The sequence below is a fragment of the Phyllobates terribilis genome, unplaced genomic scaffold, assembly GCF_046119375.1.
Source record: "Phyllobates terribilis strain yellow unplaced genomic scaffold, ASM4611937v1 Scaffold_1__5_contigs__length_1240528914, whole genome shotgun sequence".
Taxonomy (NCBI): Eukaryota; Metazoa; Chordata; class Amphibia; order Anura; family Dendrobatidae; genus Phyllobates; species Phyllobates terribilis.
In genome coordinates this window covers 382,854,998-382,873,504 of record NW_027362761.1, presented here as the reverse complement: position 1 = coordinate 382,873,504, position 18,507 = coordinate 382,854,998, and the positions used below count along the sequence as shown (strand labels likewise).

The window sequence follows — 18,507 nt, the reverse complement described above, 5'->3', positions numbered from 1 at the left end:
ACTGCACCTCAGATAGAGGTGTGGTATCTCCTCTTCCGGGTAAGGATGGAGCATCACCCAGGACCCAACTTCACACTCAACACTACACCACTCCTGTCCTGCAGGGGGCCTAAATGCACCAGGGTGCTGCCCCGTTCCAGGATAGAGGAGATGGGGGGGAACCAAAGATAGGGGGAACCATGTAGTGGGTCAGGGTACCGTTCTAAGAAGGCCTTGGAGGGGAGCAGAGGAGATAGGCTCCACAGGCAAAAGGATCCCAGGGGGATACAGACGGAGTGGAGTCGCCACCTGTATTCCTCACTCTGGCCAAGCCAGAGGGATTCCCGCTGCAAGAGGGGTGACCGGCCCCCGATATCTGACTGTGTACTTCACGTCACTGTTGGAAAAGCCCGGCGGCTTAGTGGATCCCAGGGGGACAACAAGCGGGAGGAGAAGGAGAAGGAGAGGAACACACCAACGGGGTCCTGACAGGTGCTCTTGATCTACCTGAGAAGTTCTGAACCCCCTTCCTGGTGGCCGCAGTACGCCGTGTTAAGCAGAGGGAAGCTTTGCGGCTAAAGTTCATCTAAAGTGAGTAAAACCCTGGATGACTTCATTTACCGCCCCGTTTGGTTATTCCCACGTGGCACTGCACCCACCATCCCTCCACTCAGTCCATCTGACACTGCCCTGAGGCCTACTCCGCCTGTGGGGAGTAGTTCCAACCAAGCTGCCAGAATATCAGCCTCAGAGGACTGTCGCAGCGCTGGTGGCCTTCACCAGAAACCACAGGTGGCATAGTCGAATAACCACTCATCAACAAGCCCATTATTTTTCATGTGACAGCCCTGGGCACGGACCGGGTCACGGCCACGACGACATCCCACTCTGCCACCCTGCACTGGCCCGGCTCCGGGTACCCCATCGCTCAGGGAGGGCGAGTCAATACAGTTATTCACCTTATTAATTTTCCAAACATATTCACTGAATATTTAACTTCTAAAACTTGCATCATAAACAACAAAATCTATTAAAGGTCTTTGCGGAACGTGGTGAAGCCTGTGTGTTGTATACAACAATGGTTAGCAGGCTTCACCACGTTCCGCACAACCTCTAGTGATTGAAATGTTGAGGGGCCCCACTATGAAGTTTTGCCCCGGGGCCCCGAAGTTTATAGTTACGGCACTGCTTCTTTAAGGCTGAATTAATGGTGTAATGACTGGAGGTATGCATGTTTATGTCCTGTAGTTTTGTTATTAAAATGCAAATTATTCTAAAACTTTGTTGATAATAAGTTCTTTCCTAATTTTTCTAACATTGTTTCATTGGTCTGTAACATGCTTTCTTTTGGAATTGTTACAATGTGTTATTGCATGTGCTATTACTCATTATAGATAAAAAGTCTACTTTTTCCCTTGTATTTTTATCAACAGTAGCTAATTTTAATCTCCTTTGCATTTCTTAACATTGCATTTCCATTAAAGGGAATCTGTTACCCCCCTGAGCGATATCGCCCAGGGGGGTGACAGATTCCCTTTAAACACTACTTACTCGACATCACGCTTGCGTATCGATTTTCCTGATGCCATAACTTCTGCTACCTTGGACACTATAGGGTCATAATTCATGCTGGCAACTGCAATGACTTCATCATTCCTGGAATACACAGACAAAAACACAATCCACCATCTTTAGTATGTGTGTGATAACATAATAAAGTTAAGTAAATTATTACATTTGATTTACTTATCTAAAAAAAACATAACTTTAATCTGGACAGTAACTGCAAATAGATGGCCAAGAAGAAACTTGCAACCTTCAATTAAGTATTCACCTGGCTGGGGAAAGATCTTTTATTCCTTTTCCTCATTTAGTGACACTGAACATGTCTATATTTAACCCCGATTCCAAAAAAGTTGGGACGCTGTATAAAATGTAAATGATTTGGAAATCTCTTATAGACATATTTAATTCACAAGAGAACATAGAACACAGATAAAAAGCTGAAAGTCAGACATTTTTCCATTTTGATTTGAAAATATTAACTCATTTACAAATTGATGGCACATCTCAAAAAAGTTGGGACAGAGTCATGTCTACCACTGTGTAGCATCCCCCTTCTTTTTACACAAGTCTGTAATTGTCTGGAAAGTGAGGAGACCAATTGCTGGAGTTTTGGGAGAGGAATGTTCTCCCATTCTTGTCTGATGCAGGATTTTAGCTGCTGAACAGTCGACGATCTTCTTTGCTTTTTCTTTTCATAATGCACCAAATGTTCTCTATTGGTGAAAGATTTGGACTGGAGGTCGGTGAAGCCATGCTATTGTGATGGATATAGTATGTGGTTTAGTATTTTCTTGCTGAAATATACAAGGCCTTCCCTGAAATACAGTGGGGAAAAAAGTATTTGGTCAGGCACCAATTGTACAAGTTCTCCCACTTAAAAAGATGGGAGGGGCCTTACCTGACATCATAGGAAGACCTCAACTATGAGAAAACAAATCCTGAAAATCACATTGTCTGATTTGGAAATAATTTTTTTTCAAATTTTGGAGGAATATAAGTATTTGGTCAATTACAAACAAACAAGATTTCTTGCTCTCACAGACCAGTAACTTCTTTAGGAGGCTCCTCTGTCCTCTACTCATTACCTGTAGTAGTGGCACCTGTTTGAACTTGTTATCAGTATAAAAGACACCTGTCCGCAACCTCAAACAGTCACACTCCAAACCCCACTATGGTGAAGACCAAAGAGCTGTCGAAGGACACCAGAATAAAAAATTGTAGCCCTGCACCAGGCTGGGAAAACTGAATCTGCAATAGGCAAGCAGCTTGGTGTGAAGAAATCAACTGTGGGAGCAATAATTAAAAAATGGAAGACATACAAGACCACTGATAATCTCTCTCGATCTGGGGCTCCACAGAAGATCTCACCCAAAATGATCTCAAGAACGGTGAGCAAAAATCCCAGAACCACATGGGGGACCTAGTGAATGACCTGCAGAGAGCTGGGACCAACGTTACACAGGCTGCCATCAGTAACACACTACGCCGCCAGAGACTCAGATCCTGCTGTGCCAGACGTGTCCCCCTATTGAGGTATTACATGTCCGGGCCCATCTGAAGTTTGCTAGAGAGCATTTGGATGATCCAGAAGAGTATTGGGAGAATGTCATATGGTCAGATGAAACCAAAGTAGAACTGTTTGGTTGAAACACAACTCGTCGTGTTTGGAGGAGAAAGAATGCTGATTTGCATCCAAAGAACACCATACCTACTGTGAAGCATGGGGATGGCAACATCATGCTTTGGGGCTGTTTCTCTGCCAAGGGACCAGGATGACTGATCTGTGTACATGAAAGAATGAATGGGGCCATGTATCGTGAGATTTTGAGTGCAAACCTCCATCCATCAGCAAGGGCATTAAAGATGAAACGTGGCTGGGTCTTTCAGCATGACAATGATCCCAAGCACACCGCCAGGGCAATGAAGGAGTGGCTTCATAAGAAGCATTTCAAGGTCCTGGAGTGGCCTAGCTAGTCTCCAGATCTAAACCCTATAGAAAACCTTTTGGGGGAGTTGAAAATCTGTGTTGCCCAGCGACAGCCCCAAAACATCACTGCTTTAGAGGAGATCTGCATGGAGGAATGGGCCAACATACCAGCAACAGTGTGTGCCAACCTTGTGAAGACTTACAGAAAAAATTTGACCTCTGTCATTGCCAACAAAGGATATATAACAAAGTATTGAGATGTTGAGATTAATTTTTGTAATTGACCAAATACTTATTTTCACCAAAATTTGAAAAAAGATTCTTTCCAAATCAGACAATGTGATTTTCAGGATTTGTTTTCTCATTTTGTCTCTCATAGTTGAGGTCTACCTATGATGTCAATTACAGGCCTCTCTCATCTTTTTAAGTGGGAGAACTTGCACAATTGGTGGCTGACTAAATACTTTTTTTCCCCACTGTAGATGTTTTCTGGATGGCAGAATATTTTATACTAAAACCTCTATAAGATACTCAGCATTGATAGTGCCCTTCAAGATGACGATGCCATAGGCACTAATGTAACACCATACCATCAAAGATGCAGGGTTTTAAATTGTCTGCTGATTACAAGATAGATGATCCCTCTCCTTCTAGTACATGGTGCACGTGGTTTCCATAAAGAATTTAAAATTTTGATTCATGTGACCACAGAATGGCTTTCCATTTTGACTCACTCCATTTTAAATGGGCATTGGCCCAGAGAAGAAGGCAGCATTTCTGGATTGTGTTGATACACTGCTTCTTCTTTGCATGATAGAACTTTAACTTACATTTGTGGATTGCATGGTGATCTGTGTTCACAGACAATGATTTCTGGAAGTATTCCTGTGCCCATTCAGTGATTTGCACAACAGAATCATGCTTGCTGTTAATGCAATGCTGCCTGAGGACCCTCCTGAGCATCCAATGTAGACAGTAGGCCTTGACCTTTATGCACATGGATTTCTCCAGAAACTCTGAATCTTTTGATGATATTATGTTATGTAGTCAATGTTGGGATATTCAATTTTACATTGAGGATTTTTAGACGCAGTTGTTCACAGGTTGGTGAGCCTCTGACCATATTTGCTTCTGAGAGACTTTGCCTCTCTAACATGCTCTTTTTATACACAGTCATGTGACTTAGTTGAAAATTGACCCTCCATCCCTTACTTTTCAGGCCTTTTCTTAAAGGGAACCTGTCACTAGCAGGTTAATAATGCTATTAACCTGCAGATTAAGCCCATATCTGCAGGTTAATAGCTTTTCTTGCTGATGACAGGTTCCTTTTAACCCTGTCCCAGCTTTTTTTTAAGATGTGTTGCTGTGATCAATTTCTAAATTAGTTATTTTTTTCAAATTAAATGGATATTGACTAACTTTCAACTTCTGATCTGTGTTCTATGTTCTGTATTGAATAAACTGTAACCCCTGTGAGGAGGCAGGTGTGCAGAGACTGCTGCAGCTAGGAGCAAACAGGGTTTCACAGTTGCAAACATTAATCCCTCTTTTGCAGCATTCCCGTGACTGCAACTCCTCAAAACCTTTGCTCTTCTTTGCAAACTAGAAGAGGTGGAGCAGCAGCAGTGATAATGACTAATTGGCTGGGGAAGGTGGAAAAGAAGGGAAGAGCTAACTGCACTGAGGAATATGTGGGCTGTTATCCATTGCAGCTAGGACCCAGGACAGGAGGATGAAGTGAGTGCTGACTACTTTGCAGCCCTGTGTGAGAGGAGAACAGTGAACCCTGGAGCTGTACCACACCGGCAGACCAGCCAGATTACCAGGAATTGCCCACCGCCACCTGGCTTAACTTGGAGGAAGATCTTGCCATCCATTCCATGTATCCCCAAGCATCTGGACCCTGCAGCCCCAAGCTGGATTTCTGTGTGACCACAGACCTGCTGCATCAAGAAGTGAGTAGCTAATGCTGGGACTTCTGGTTCAACTGTTGAGGAAGTTAAAATAGAACTACTTGTTAAGGGAGTGTTGCTGGAATTTTTGATTCCACATGTCTGGAGTTTAGAACAGGACCATAAATAAGGTTGTTTTTTTTCCCATTGGTTTATGAAGTGCACCAACGGTTTCTGTAAATGTGCCAACATCCGCAGCAACCGGCCCCAACGTTAGACTGTATTACTTGTATTGCTGCAGCCATTTGGGGGTTAAGTGTTATTAGTTAGGAGTGGACATGCTGTCATTTAAAGAGAAAGTGTCATCCTTAACATGCAGGTCTACTGCAAAGCAAATCCTGTACCTTCAAGAGAACAACATATCTTCTGGGTTTATATGGTATTATTCCTTTTGCTGTTTTTTGTTATCCCCATATTCAAACCAAACAAGAAAAAGAGCAGTGATTCCTGAGCGCTGCCACAGAGTGAAGACAAGGCTGAATGTTCTGTGGATCCATATTCATTTATACAATGCCTTTCGAAGTCGGGTTGACTCCTTCATCAGGTATATTTTGCTCGCTGTGTCATATATTAAGGGTAACATACTTGGAGCATACTTTCTCTTTTTCTTCTTGTTATCCCCGTGTATTTTTAACCATTTGACTCCCTATAAATAAACCTGTAAAGTTGTGTCAATCATCTCATATCATTGTTGGTGTGTACAGAACGTTGACATGGGTTTCTTAAGTCGAACCCTGGGAGAAGAGGAAGACCCTCCTGCATTCCCCTAGAACTCTTAGCATACGTTGGATGTATGCACTGCACCATACGGAGGTGACACCCTGGAGGCAGCTTTAAGGGGTGTTACAAAAACTATGGCTATAAGAAATTTCCAAATTTCCAAATTATTACATTCTTGTTTTCTTTACAATTACAGTTTCCCATTATATTTTTTTTAAGTTGGGGTTGCATTAATGTTTGTGAAAAAGTTGTATTACGTATTGAGCAAAAAAAATGTAGAATTACTTTTTCTACTTTGAAAGCTATTTTTGTTCATTACACTAATTACAAGTTGTTACTTTATCTTCACCTCTTCATCTTAAATGGATTCCAATACCAATATCAGTGGCTGCACTCTATGACTTCAGCGTTATGTGTGCATGGGAGATGTAGTCTAAACAAGCTATTAAATGTCTGCCAATCAGAAAATATGTAGCCGATCATCGATTGTTTACCGCCTCGAATCGTTCAGTATAAATCCACCTTTAGTTTTACAATATATTTGTATGACTGATGGTCTTGAGCCGTCCATGGACAGTCATTTATTCAAACGACTACAATGTAATGCTGCATTTCATCTATGGTGGCTGCAGTAGAGGAAATATTTAGCTGGTAAATACTTTCTGCAAAAAAAAACTGCTTGCCAAGAACATTTACACTATGAAATACGTTATTTGTGATGAGACAGCAAAACTTTAAACCATCGATAGCCAAACCGATAGTGCCCTATAACCACTTTTTTTTCTTTTTATATTTCTGCTGCCAAAATTATGCAACCTGGACTCAACAGGGAGTCTCTGTCTGATAGGCGAGGACCCGAACTGCTCAAATATTATTCCAGATACAAGATGCGCACCGCTCATCATCTTGTGATGATTAGAAGGTTAAGTTATGCTGTCCATCCATCATGTCAACTAAATATAAATATGTTTTTATCATTTTATTTTTTAAAACAATTGCAGTATTTTTTTTCCATTTTACAAAATTATTAAGGGACTTACCAAACAGAACTTTTCTCCATTTTTCATGTGTATATTCTAGCAGATATTCTCATTTCCTTGTATACCATTTGTGAATCATGGAAAACCCACAAAATACTGATTTGTTTGACATTATTCACAAAAAATGTAATTAAAAGTGAATTGTAATTACTGTATTTATGGGTAGCTATTATTTTAGTCCCAGATAATCCAGGCTGAATAATTGCTTTTGAATAATCTGTGCATTTTGTTATGTAATAGCCCATGAAATACAGAAATTAAAAGTGTATCATGCAAAACTGGAAGGATATTTCATGTATTCTATTATCTTCATGTCCTCAGGATAAGTGAATTTGTGAAAGTTATACAGAACTTTAGAAAGAAATGCCATATAGTTTAAATGTAGGTCCCACCAGTATAGACTGAACAACAGAGTTACCGACTGACAGTCATATTAAAGAATTTGGCAAGTTTTCTTTGTTGCAAAGAGAGCAAAAAATTCCTGAGAAATTACATTCAGTTAGTAAGAGAAGTCGTTTGAGTCTTGTGACTTGAAGGAACAGTAGGACTCTGGCTCAAGGGCAATTTTTGGTTGGTTAACCAGATTACGACAACTGGTCTAATATGGTGGCAAATGTCCAATGGAAGTAGCCTACGCACCTGATCTGGAGCTCCTGAGTTGGCAGGCCCCACTGCCGAACAGCCCTTACCGAGCATCTGTCTACTTTTCTTTAAAGCTGGTCTCTACGCCATCCTTGGAGGGAGAAGCTCTGCATAGTGGCCTGCCAAGTCTTCTGACTTTTCTGCCTGTGCAATGCTGCGTGCTGCAACTGCAGAAAACACAGACTCAGCGCAGCCTTTCTTACGCTAGTGAAGGAGACTGGTACAGGTTTTTTTTTGGAGTATTAATTTAATTTGTAGTGTGTGAATTTTTGTGTGAATGTGATTTACTCTTCTAATCCTTTCCAGACATCGGCTGTATATGTACAGCAGAAGTTTAATGCTCCATATCCAGAAGGTGCTAGCTGTTTTACACAGCAGACACCTGCCAGTTATTACTACTATTGGAAGTGTTTTGTTAAATTATGGGTGAGGGGGGGGGGATTTGGTTTTTAGTTTCTATACATGCCCCAGGCCTGATATTTTGTAACTATTCACACACGACCAAATGTCACAATTTAGAATGATCTTTAAAGTCTATCTGCATTTAAAAGTAAGGAAAGTAAGGCACCACTGATTCCAATTTGTTCCTTAAACAAATTTTCAAGAAAATATCCAGATGTCGGGTCTCAGCTTTCTCAATTTCTATAAGTATGATTTAGTGTAGGATAGTTTACATTTTCAGAGTTTAAGCCATAAATTAAATTCACAAATGTTTATTATGTTTCTAGGGACCATTGAGAAATAATTACAATAAATTTCTAATCATTTATGTTCTAAAATCAGTGCTTTTAGTGATTTTAAGTCAGTCTTTAATTTATCACTGAGCCACTGTAACAGTAAAGATCTTAGGTCTCTGCACGTCATATATATAAATATATATATATATATATAAGTACACACATATACATACAGTGGGTGAAATAAGTATTGGACACGTCACCAATTTTCTAAGTAAATATATTTCTAAAGGTGCTATTGACATGAAATTCTCACAAGGTGTCGGTAACAGCTGACCTGAATCAAATAGAGAATTTATGGAAGGAACTAAAGCTCACAGTTCATAGAAGGAGCCCATGGAACCATCAGGATTTGAAGAGTGTTTGTGTGGAAGAATGGGCCAAAATCACACCTGAGCAATGCATGCGACTAGTTTCTCCATACAAGAGGCCTTGAAGCTGTCATCACCAACAAAAGCTTTTGTACAAAGAATTAAATTTCAGCAAGTGTGTTCAATACTTTTCCCTGTGTCATTTCTCAATATTACACATAACTTAATTCATGGACATCTGTGGTTTGTCTGTGTGAATTGGATGGGTTGTTACCGACATCTGCTGAGAATTTCATGTCAATAGCACCTTTAGAAATATATTTACTTAGAAAAGTGGTGATGTGTTCAATCCTTATTTCACCCACTGTATATATATAATTTGTTGTATAAATATATGAATTATTCATTGTATAAATATAATATAATAAATACACTGTGTAACCTGACAGTAAAGCTAGAGGCAAAAAGTAACTAATTTATCTGTATAGCTATAATTTTCACAATAAATTAGGTTGAAGCGGCCGAGACATTCTGTATCTTCCGCCAGCTGTAAGCCTTTACCTTAGTGTCTTATTATAAATCTATAGCTGGCGGCAGTTTAAATACTCTCTCTTATGCTTTAAGTAGTGACATAATGATGTCTGACCTTGTAGCCACAAAGAGCTACATAGTTATAAAATGTAACTAAAAATGAAATGGCTTTTATGGGAGAATTATGAGACCAACACTGTGTATTGCAAAGCTAAGGAATGTATTTTTTTTCACATGTCAATAAGGTGTGAAGCACTACAAGTCACCAAAAGTTAAAATGAGGTTGTCTAGGATGAAAGAGAAGGGTCTGATTTTTGTTTTCCAGAGACAGAAGCATTCCTTTCCATTTGCTGTGTCTGGGAAAGCAACTCATCCCTATTCCAGTATAAATGTCCGCAATACCAGAATAGTCTAAGGACAGGAGTGGTATTGTTTTTTTTTAAAAAAAAGAGTTTTTTTCTACTCCTGGATGTCCAATTTAAATTACCAATTTTGACTTAAAGTCCATATATATGTCAGATGTCATGAAGATATAAGGTCAAGTAGTTAACTCTGTTGTTTAGACTATGAGAAACCAGAGAGAGTAACCTTCACCCTGGAGACGTGAGTGTTCCTAAGTATTACCTCCACTGATCTACGCAGGATGTCATCTCATTATTGGGATACAAGCGCCTTACGGTTCTCCTAAATTGCAAAATAATTTTTTAACTTTACACAAGCAATTTACAAGTTTAGGTAATATCCAGTACTCATGCACCATTTAGCATTTCCATTAGAAAAAGGGTGAAAAAACTGTATAATTTGTGGTAATTCTGTTATCAATTATTCTTACGAACATTCACTTATTTCTTCAAATGTATTTATGAGACTCAAGGAAAACACCATGAACCAGATGTATGATCTGTATATATCACCTGGATCAAAAAATGTGGTGACATAATATGTCAACACTGATGAGAAAAGAACAGGATTTTTTTATATAACGCCAAACCTGTTGATCTCATTAGATGTTTTTGTTTGTTCTTTGATTTTTTGATTTTTTTAAAAAAAAAACACAATTTAAAATTGGATAAAACCTAAATGTTATCCAGACATTGGTAGCCCTAGATCAGGGATGTCAAACTCAAATACACAGAGGGCCAAAATTAAAAACTTAGACAAAGTCACGGGCCAACCTTGATATTTATTAAAAAAAAAATGTCTACAATTGAGGAAGCTATTCTTTATTATCAAATATGATGAAACCTTTCATATGGAAACAAACTTAAAGGGCTTGTCCCATGAAAAAGTACATTTCAATTAATTAATAAAATTAGCACATAATTACAAATGGGGCATACTGAAATAATCTAATATGTTATGTAAGAGCAGTAAAAAGCATACGGCCTTATTTATATATGTAATAACAAAGGATAAAGAACCTTGAATTAATAATAATACAGATAATAAAGTATGATGTCAACAAAAGTGCCCACCAAACACAGTCTTCACATGGCACACCTGCCTTTAGCCCCCAGCGCTAACCTTCCTGTCATCACATTACACCAGCAATCTGTCTGATGAAGGTCACGGTTGAATGACCGAAACGTTACATGTTGTGGATTGCATTTCATGAACTCTAATGGAACTTGATTTACTTTGATTAAAATTATATTTACTATATTCTAAGAGTGCTGGATCATATACTTTATATTGATTCAGGAGTGGTTTCCTTTCCGTGCACCATAGTAGAACAGTGGCATTTAAATTTAATGATTGCCTGTGCAATTTACACCCTGTCTCACATCGCCCCACCCACAACATGATCATGGTGAGCTGATGGTTTGCCTTGGCAGCCGGGACCTGCTGAAGGCCCTATGGCCTCCTGTGATGCTCAGACAAAGGCCACATTCACACGTTCAGTATTTGGTCAGTATTTTACCTCAGTATTTGTAAGCCAAAAGCAGGAGTGGAACAATCAAAGGAAAAAGTATAATAGAAACACGTCACCACTTCTGCATTTTTCACCCTCTCCTGGTTTTGGCTTACAAAATACTTACGTAAAATACTGACCAAATACTGAACGTATGAATGTGGCCTCATAGGGGAACTGCAGTTACTACTTATACTGCAGTACCTGTGTATTGCAGTATATAGCATATCAAGTGAGACTAAATAATAAAGTAAAAATTAAAATAAATGTTTTAATACATTTTAAAAATGAAAACTATATAAAAATTTAAATGACCCCTTTTTCAATATTCAAAAAAAGAAAACAGAAATGAGAAAAATTGTGTTATTGTGTCCATAAAATAGTCTGATTTCGAAAAAAAATTTAAATTATTTAAACTGTATGCTAAACACCAAAAGAAAAAAATTGAAATGCAAGAATTAATGATTTTTGGCTACCGTACTACTTCCCTAAAAAAAATACAATATTAACCCCTTCAGGACCCAGCCTATTTTGACCCTAAAGACCTTGGCATTTTTGTCAATTCTGACCAGTGTCCCTTTATGAATTAAAAACTCTGGAACACTTCAACGGATCCTAGCGATTCTGAGATTGTTTTTTCGTGACATATTGGGCTTCATGTTAGTATTAAATTTAGGTCGATAATATTTGCGTTTATTTGTGAAAAAATCAAAAATATGGGAAAAATTTTGAAAATTTTGCAATTTTCAAATTTTGAATTTTTATTCTGCTAAACTAGAGAGTGATGTGACACAAAATAGTTAATAAATAACATTTCCCACATGTCTACTTTACATCAGCACAATTTTGAAAAAAAAAAAAAATTTTTGTAGGAAGTTAGAAGGGTTCAAAGTTCATCAGCAAATTTTCTTTTTTCCAGCAAAATTTGCAAAGCCATTTTTTTTAGTGACCACATCACATTTGAAGTCCCTTTGAGTGGTGTACATGACAGAAAACACCCAAAAGTGACACCATTCCAAAAACTGCACCCCTCAAGCTACTCAAAACTACATTCATGAAGATTATTAACCCTTCAGGTGCATCACAGGAACTAAAGCAAAATGGAAGAAAAAAATGAACATTTTAATTTTTCTAACAAAATTTTTTTTCTAGCCTAAATTTTTTAATTTTCACATGGGTAACAGGGTAAAATGCATCCTAAAATTTGTTGGCCATTTTCTCCTGAGTAAACCAATACCTCATATGTGGTCATAAACCACTGTTTGGGCACACGACAGGGCTCAGAAGGGAAGGAGCGCCATTTCACTTTTTGATTGGAAAATTAGCTCCAAAAGTCAAATTGCGCTCCTTCCCTTCTGAGCCCTGCCATGCGCCCAAACAGTGGTTTATGACCACATATGAGGTATCGGTGTACTCAGGAGAAATTGCCCAACAAATTTTAGGATGCATTTTATCCTGTTACCTATGTGAAAATTAAAAAAAATAGGCTAAAAGAATTTTTTTGTAAAAAAAAAAAGTATTTTTAATTTTTACGGATTAATTTGTGAAGCACCTGGGGGTTCCAAGTGCTCACTATGCATCTAGATAGGTGCCTTGGGGGGTCTAGTTTCCAAAATGGGGTCACTTGTGGGGGAGCTCCAATGTTTAGGCACACAGGGCCTCTCCAAACGCAACATGGTGTCCGCTAACAATTTGAGCCGAAATTGTTAGCGGACACCATGTTGCGTTTAAAGAGCTCCTGTGTGCCTAAACATTGGAGCTCCCCCATAAGTGACCCCATTTTGGAAACTAGACCCCCCAAGGCACCTATCTAGATGCATAGTGAGCACTTGGAACCCCCAGGTGCTTCACAAATTGATTCGTAAAAATGAAAAAGTGGAAAAAAAAATACTTTTTCATTTTTACGGATTAATTTGTGAAGCACCTGGGGGTTCCAAGTGCTCACTATGCATCTAGATAGGTGCCTTGGGGGGTCTAGTTTCCAAAATGGGGTCACTTGTGGGGGAGCTGCAATGTTTTGGCACACAGGGCCTCTCCAAACGCAACATGGTGTCCGCTAACAATTTCGGCTCAAATTGTTAGCGGACACCATGTTGCGTTTAAAGAGCTCCTGTGTGCCTAAACATTGGAGCTCCCCCATAAGTGACCCCATTTTGGAAACTAGACCCCCCAAGGCACCTATCTAGATGCATAGTGAGCACTTGGAACCCCCAGGTGCTTCACAAATTGATTCGTAAAAATGAAAAAGTGGAAAAAAAAATACTTTTTCATTTTTACGGATTAATTTGTGAAGCACCTGGGGGTTCCAAGTGCTCACTATGCATCTAGATAGGTGCCTTGGGGGGTCTAGTTTCCAAAATGGGGTCACTTGTGGGGGAGCTCCAATGTTTTGGCACACAGGGCCTCTCCAAACGCAACATGGTGTCCGCTAACAATTTCGGCTCAAATTGTTAGCGGACACCATGTTGCGTTTAAAGAGCTCCTGTGTGCCTAAACATTGGAGCTCCCCCATAAGTGACCCCATTTTGGAAACTAGACCCCCCAAGGCACCTATCTAGATGCATAGTGAGCACTTGGAACCCCCAGGTGCTTCACAAATTGATTCGTAAAAATGAAAAAGTGGAAAAAAAAATACTTTTTCATTTTTACGGATTAATTTGTGAAGCACCTGGGGGTTCCAAGTGCTCACTATGCATCTAGATAGGTGCCTTGGGGGGTCTAGTTTCCAAAATGGGGTCACTTGTGGGGGAGCTCCAATGTTTTGGCACACAGGGCCTCTCCAAACGCAACATGGTGTCCGCTAACAATTTCGGCTCAAATTGTTAGCGGACACCATGTTGCGTTTAAAGAGCTCCTGTGTGCCTAAACATTGGAGCTCCCCCATAAGTGACCCCATTTTGGAAACTAGACCCCCCAAGGCACCTATCTAGATGCATAGTGAGCACTTGGAACCCCCAGGTGCTTCACAAATTGATTCGTAAAAATGAAAAAGTGGAAAAAAAAATACTTTTTCATTTTTACGGATTAATTTGTGAAGCACCTGGGGGTTCCAAGTGCTCACTATGCATCTAGATAGGTGCCTTGGGGGGTCTAGTTTCCAAAATGGGGTCACTTGTGGGGGAGCTCCAATGTTTTGGCACACAGGGCCTCTCCAAACGCAACATGGTGTCCGCTAACAATTTCGGCTCAAATTGCTAGCGGACACCATGTTGCGTTTAAAGAGCTCCTGTGTGCCTAAACATTGGAGCTCCCCCATAAGTGACCCCATTTTGGAAACTAGACCCCCCAAGGCACCTATCTAGATGCATAGTGAGCACTTGGAACCCCCAGGTGCTTCACAAATTGATTCGTAAAAATGAAAAAGTGGAAAAAAAAATACTTTTTCATTTTTACGGATTAATTTGTGAAGCACCTGGGGGTTCCAAGTGCTCACTATGCATCTAGATAGGTGCCTTGGGGGGTCTAGTTTCCAAAATGGGGTCACTTGTGGGGGAGCTCCAATGTTTTGGCACACAGGGCCTCTCCAAACGCAACATGGTGTCCGCTAACAATTTCGGCTCAAATTGTTAGCGGACACCATGTTGCGTTTAAAGAGCTCCTGTGTGCCTAAACATTGGAGCTCCCCCATAAGTGACCCCATTTTGGAAACTAGACACATACCTGCCCTCTTACTGGGCAGGTATTGTCGGAATTGAAGCCTCCCTTTGAAGTGGATGAGGGATTCATCCACAGAAATTTCCCTTTGGGGAACGTTGCTGAAGTGTTCTATGACCGGACGAATTTTGAACAGTCTGTCAAAATTCGGGTCATCGCGGGGAAGGCTGTCCATGTTATCCCTGAAATGCAAAAATTTGTGAATGACCTCAAATCTTTTGCGGGTCATCACCATTCCGAACACTGGAGTTTGATATAAAATATCGGTACTCCAGTATTGACGGATTTCTGGTTTCTTCACAATCCCCATGTGAAGTACCAGTCCCCAATATTTTAACATTTCAACGGGACTCCAAGTAGAAAACATTGAATTTGGGTTTGCAGACAAAAATTGTTGGGCGTAAATGTTAGTCTGCTCCACCATGAGACTGACAATGGCCTCAGAGAAATAGACTTTGAAAAAGTCTATTTCCCTGAGGTTTGCGGTCTCAAACTGGATTCCTGATTGGGGAAGGAAATCAGGAATCCGCGGAGCGTAATTTTCAGGGACGGGGGTCCACACCGGGGCACTGGTGCTAGGTTGGGCTTGACTAGCACCAGGTTGAGGGTTACTTACAGATGGCTGTGGGTCTTCTTCCACGGCCTCCGGACGATGCCTTGACCTCTGACGTCGTCTTGGTGCCGGCTCGGTGTCACTGGAGGAGGAAGAATGAGAGGAATAGAGGAACGTGGGGTCCTCTCCCTCACTATCAGCTTCGGAGGCAATAAATGAATATGCCTCCTCAGCTGAGTACGCCCTAGGGCGGGACGGGCGGGACATTTTGTGTGCTGTGGGGAAAAAAAAAATCTAAACTTTATTATTAGTATGAGTGTACGTGTGTATGTGTGAGTGCTTGGTGTAAATCACGTGTGGAGGCGTACGGGGCGCAGGAGGGGGCGCGCTCAGGCGTACGGGGCGCAGGAGGGGGCGTGCTCAGGCGTACGGGGCGCAGGAGGGGGCGCGCTCAGGCGTACGGGGCGCAGGAGGGGGCGTGCTCAGGCGTACGGGGCGCAGGAGGGGGCGCGCTCAGGCGCACGGGGCGCAGGAGGGGGCGCGCTCAGGCGTACGGGGCGCAGGAGGGGGCGCGCTCAGGCGCACGGGGCGCAGGAGGGGGCGCGCTCAGGCGCACGGGGCGCAGGAGGGGGCGCGCTCAGGCACACGGGGCGCAGGAGGGGGCGCGCTCAGGCACACGGGGCGCAGGAGGGGGCGCGCTCAGGCGCACGGGGCGCAGGAGGGGGCGCGCTCAGGCGCACGGGGCGCAGGGGGGGGCTGAGGAGATAGAAGAGCCAACAGCAGCAGGGGGGGTATCACTGGGGCAGAAGGGGCAGAAAGGGGGGCAGGAGCCGGCAGCAGCAAGGGGGGTAGGGGCCGGCAGGCAGTAGCTGGCAGCAGCAGGGGGGGTGATCACTCGGACGGGGGAGGGGGCGGGTGATCACTGGGGGGGTGAGATCACTAGGACTGGGGGATGGTGGGTGAGATCACTAGGACTGGGGGATGATGGTGTGATCCCTGGGACTGGGGGATGGTGGTGTGATCACAGGCACAGGAGATTTACACTGAGTCTGCTGCTGCCTGTGATCACAGTCCACCGGCTGTCAGAAGGAGAGCAGCAGCCGGTGGATGAAGACGTGGGAGAGGGAGGGAGCGGAGGTCGGGGTACAGGTGAGAAATTGGGACTGGGGTGGAAGGGGGGTGGAAGGGGGGTGGAGGGGGGGGTGGGGGGGGAAGTGGGGGCTGGAAATCTGATAAGGGGGGGGATACTACCGGCAGCGGATCAGCAGCGGAGGCAGCAGCGGGTGCAGGGGGTCGGCGGCAGATCAGCAGCGGTGGCAGCGGCGGGTGCAGAGGATCGGTGGCGGCGATGGAGGTGGCAGACGATCGGCGGCGGGGCAGATGATCTGTGGCAGCAGCGGATCGGCGTGACCAAACTCCTCTGGCTCCACGGAAGGGATGGATCTGGAAAGTTTGGTCAGCCATAGTAAATACACCGCTCGACATCTGATTGGAGCTAGTGTCCATGTGACGCTAGCCCCCAATCAGATCTGGGGGGGTGACACAGAGGTGACACTCCCCCCAGCCAATGGCTGATGCTATAAGCATCAGGCCATGCCCAGAAAGTAAATATTTCACCAATTTCCATTGGTGAAATATTTCATTCATTCCGATTGGCAGTTTCACTAAAAGTGAAAGTGAAACTGCCAATCGGAGGGGTTTTAGGCACGGGGGGGTTAATCCACCCCCTGTGGGGTCAACTACAGGTTGTCTAGTTGCAGTAGCAACTGTGACACCTGAGCGACCCCGCTCGCGGGCGCTGCAGGGGCTCTTTCCCTCCATGTCACACACGCTGTGACATGGGTCGGGAACGAACTGTTTTCCATGTCACAAACGGTGTGACACGGGTCGGGAAGGGGTTAAGTGATCAAAATGTCCTATGTACCCCAAAATGGTATAAATTAAAAATTACAGTTCAGCATGCAAAAAGCAAGCCCTCACTCAGCTTCACTGACAGAAAAATAAAAATGTTATGGCTCTTGAAAGAAAGGGAGGAAAATATGAAAGCGCAAAAACTAAAAATGCAAAAGGTAAGAGGAATACTGCTTACATTTGAAATAATAAAAGGCTACTGAACAGCCATCACGCTCATGAATAACTCTTAGTTATTGGCAGTTGGATATTTCACAGTTTGTATGTGCAAGTTGCAATGTTCCAAAAACAAGCTCATATTGCAAGAAAGAGTATGTGCGCACAACATTTTTTTTAGGTGGCTAAAAATATCCATTTGTCAAGTGGAAGTTTCTTCAAGAATCACTAGTTTTTTTCTGAACTTTTGTCTTTTTTGCTCATTTCATACTTACTTTTGACAATTTTTGGGCCTCTTTATTGTCATTTTCTGGACATTTTTGAAATACACTGAATAATAAAGAAGACCCTAAACCCTTTTTAAGCAAAAATGTTGAAAAAAATTGCTGAAAAAGACTCTGAACCATCCTTTGAGTCTTCCCATTGACTTCTATTATAAAGTATTGAACATTTTCCAAGCGGAAATCACTTTTAGAATGGTCTGCTCACTTCTTTTAACCACTTGGCAATTTTGGAAACCTGAGGCAGTTAAAGGGAATCTGTCAGCAGCTTTTGTGATGCAGCACGGTCCCTCAGTGGTTAGCACAAATGCTTTGCAGCACTGGGGTCCTGGGTACAAATCCCTCCACGGACAATACTTTGTATGTTCTTCCTGTGTTTGCATTGGTTTCTTCCCACAAAGACATATTGATAGGGAATTTAGATTGTGAGCTCCAGTGGTGACAGTGATGATGATGTCTGTAAAGCGCTGCGGAATATGATGATACATAATAAATAAATATATATGTAATCTGACAGCAGCATGAGCTAGGGACAGAGACACTGATTCCAGCGATTTGTCACTTAGTTGTTATGATAGAGCCATAGTTTTCCCTGCTGCTTATCTACGAGAGCTCAGTTGTTGAGCTGTGTATAA

General features: G+C 42.1%; 1 protein-coding gene across 5 annotated transcripts in view; it reads right to left on the bottom strand.

The window, feature by feature from the left end:
• Window positions 1-18,507, bottom strand: part of AIFM3 (AIF family member 3) — a 172,050-nt gene that overhangs the window by 8,981 nt on the left and 144,562 nt on the right. For 2 of the 5 annotated variants that reach the window (XM_073676459.1, XM_073676464.1), the window contains exons 19-20: window positions 10,030-10,089; window positions 1,531-1,635 (exon numbers count right to left, since the gene is read on the bottom strand). In XM_073676459.1, coding sequence (XP_073532560.1) covers window positions 1,531-1,635; window positions 10,030-10,089 — 165 coding nt within the window. Of the gene's footprint in view, window positions 1-1,530; window positions 1,636-10,029; window positions 10,090-18,275; window positions 18,340-18,507 lie in introns of those variants that run through there. The other 3 variants (XM_073676471.1, XM_073676479.1, XM_073676484.1) reach the window with 2 other exon arrangements.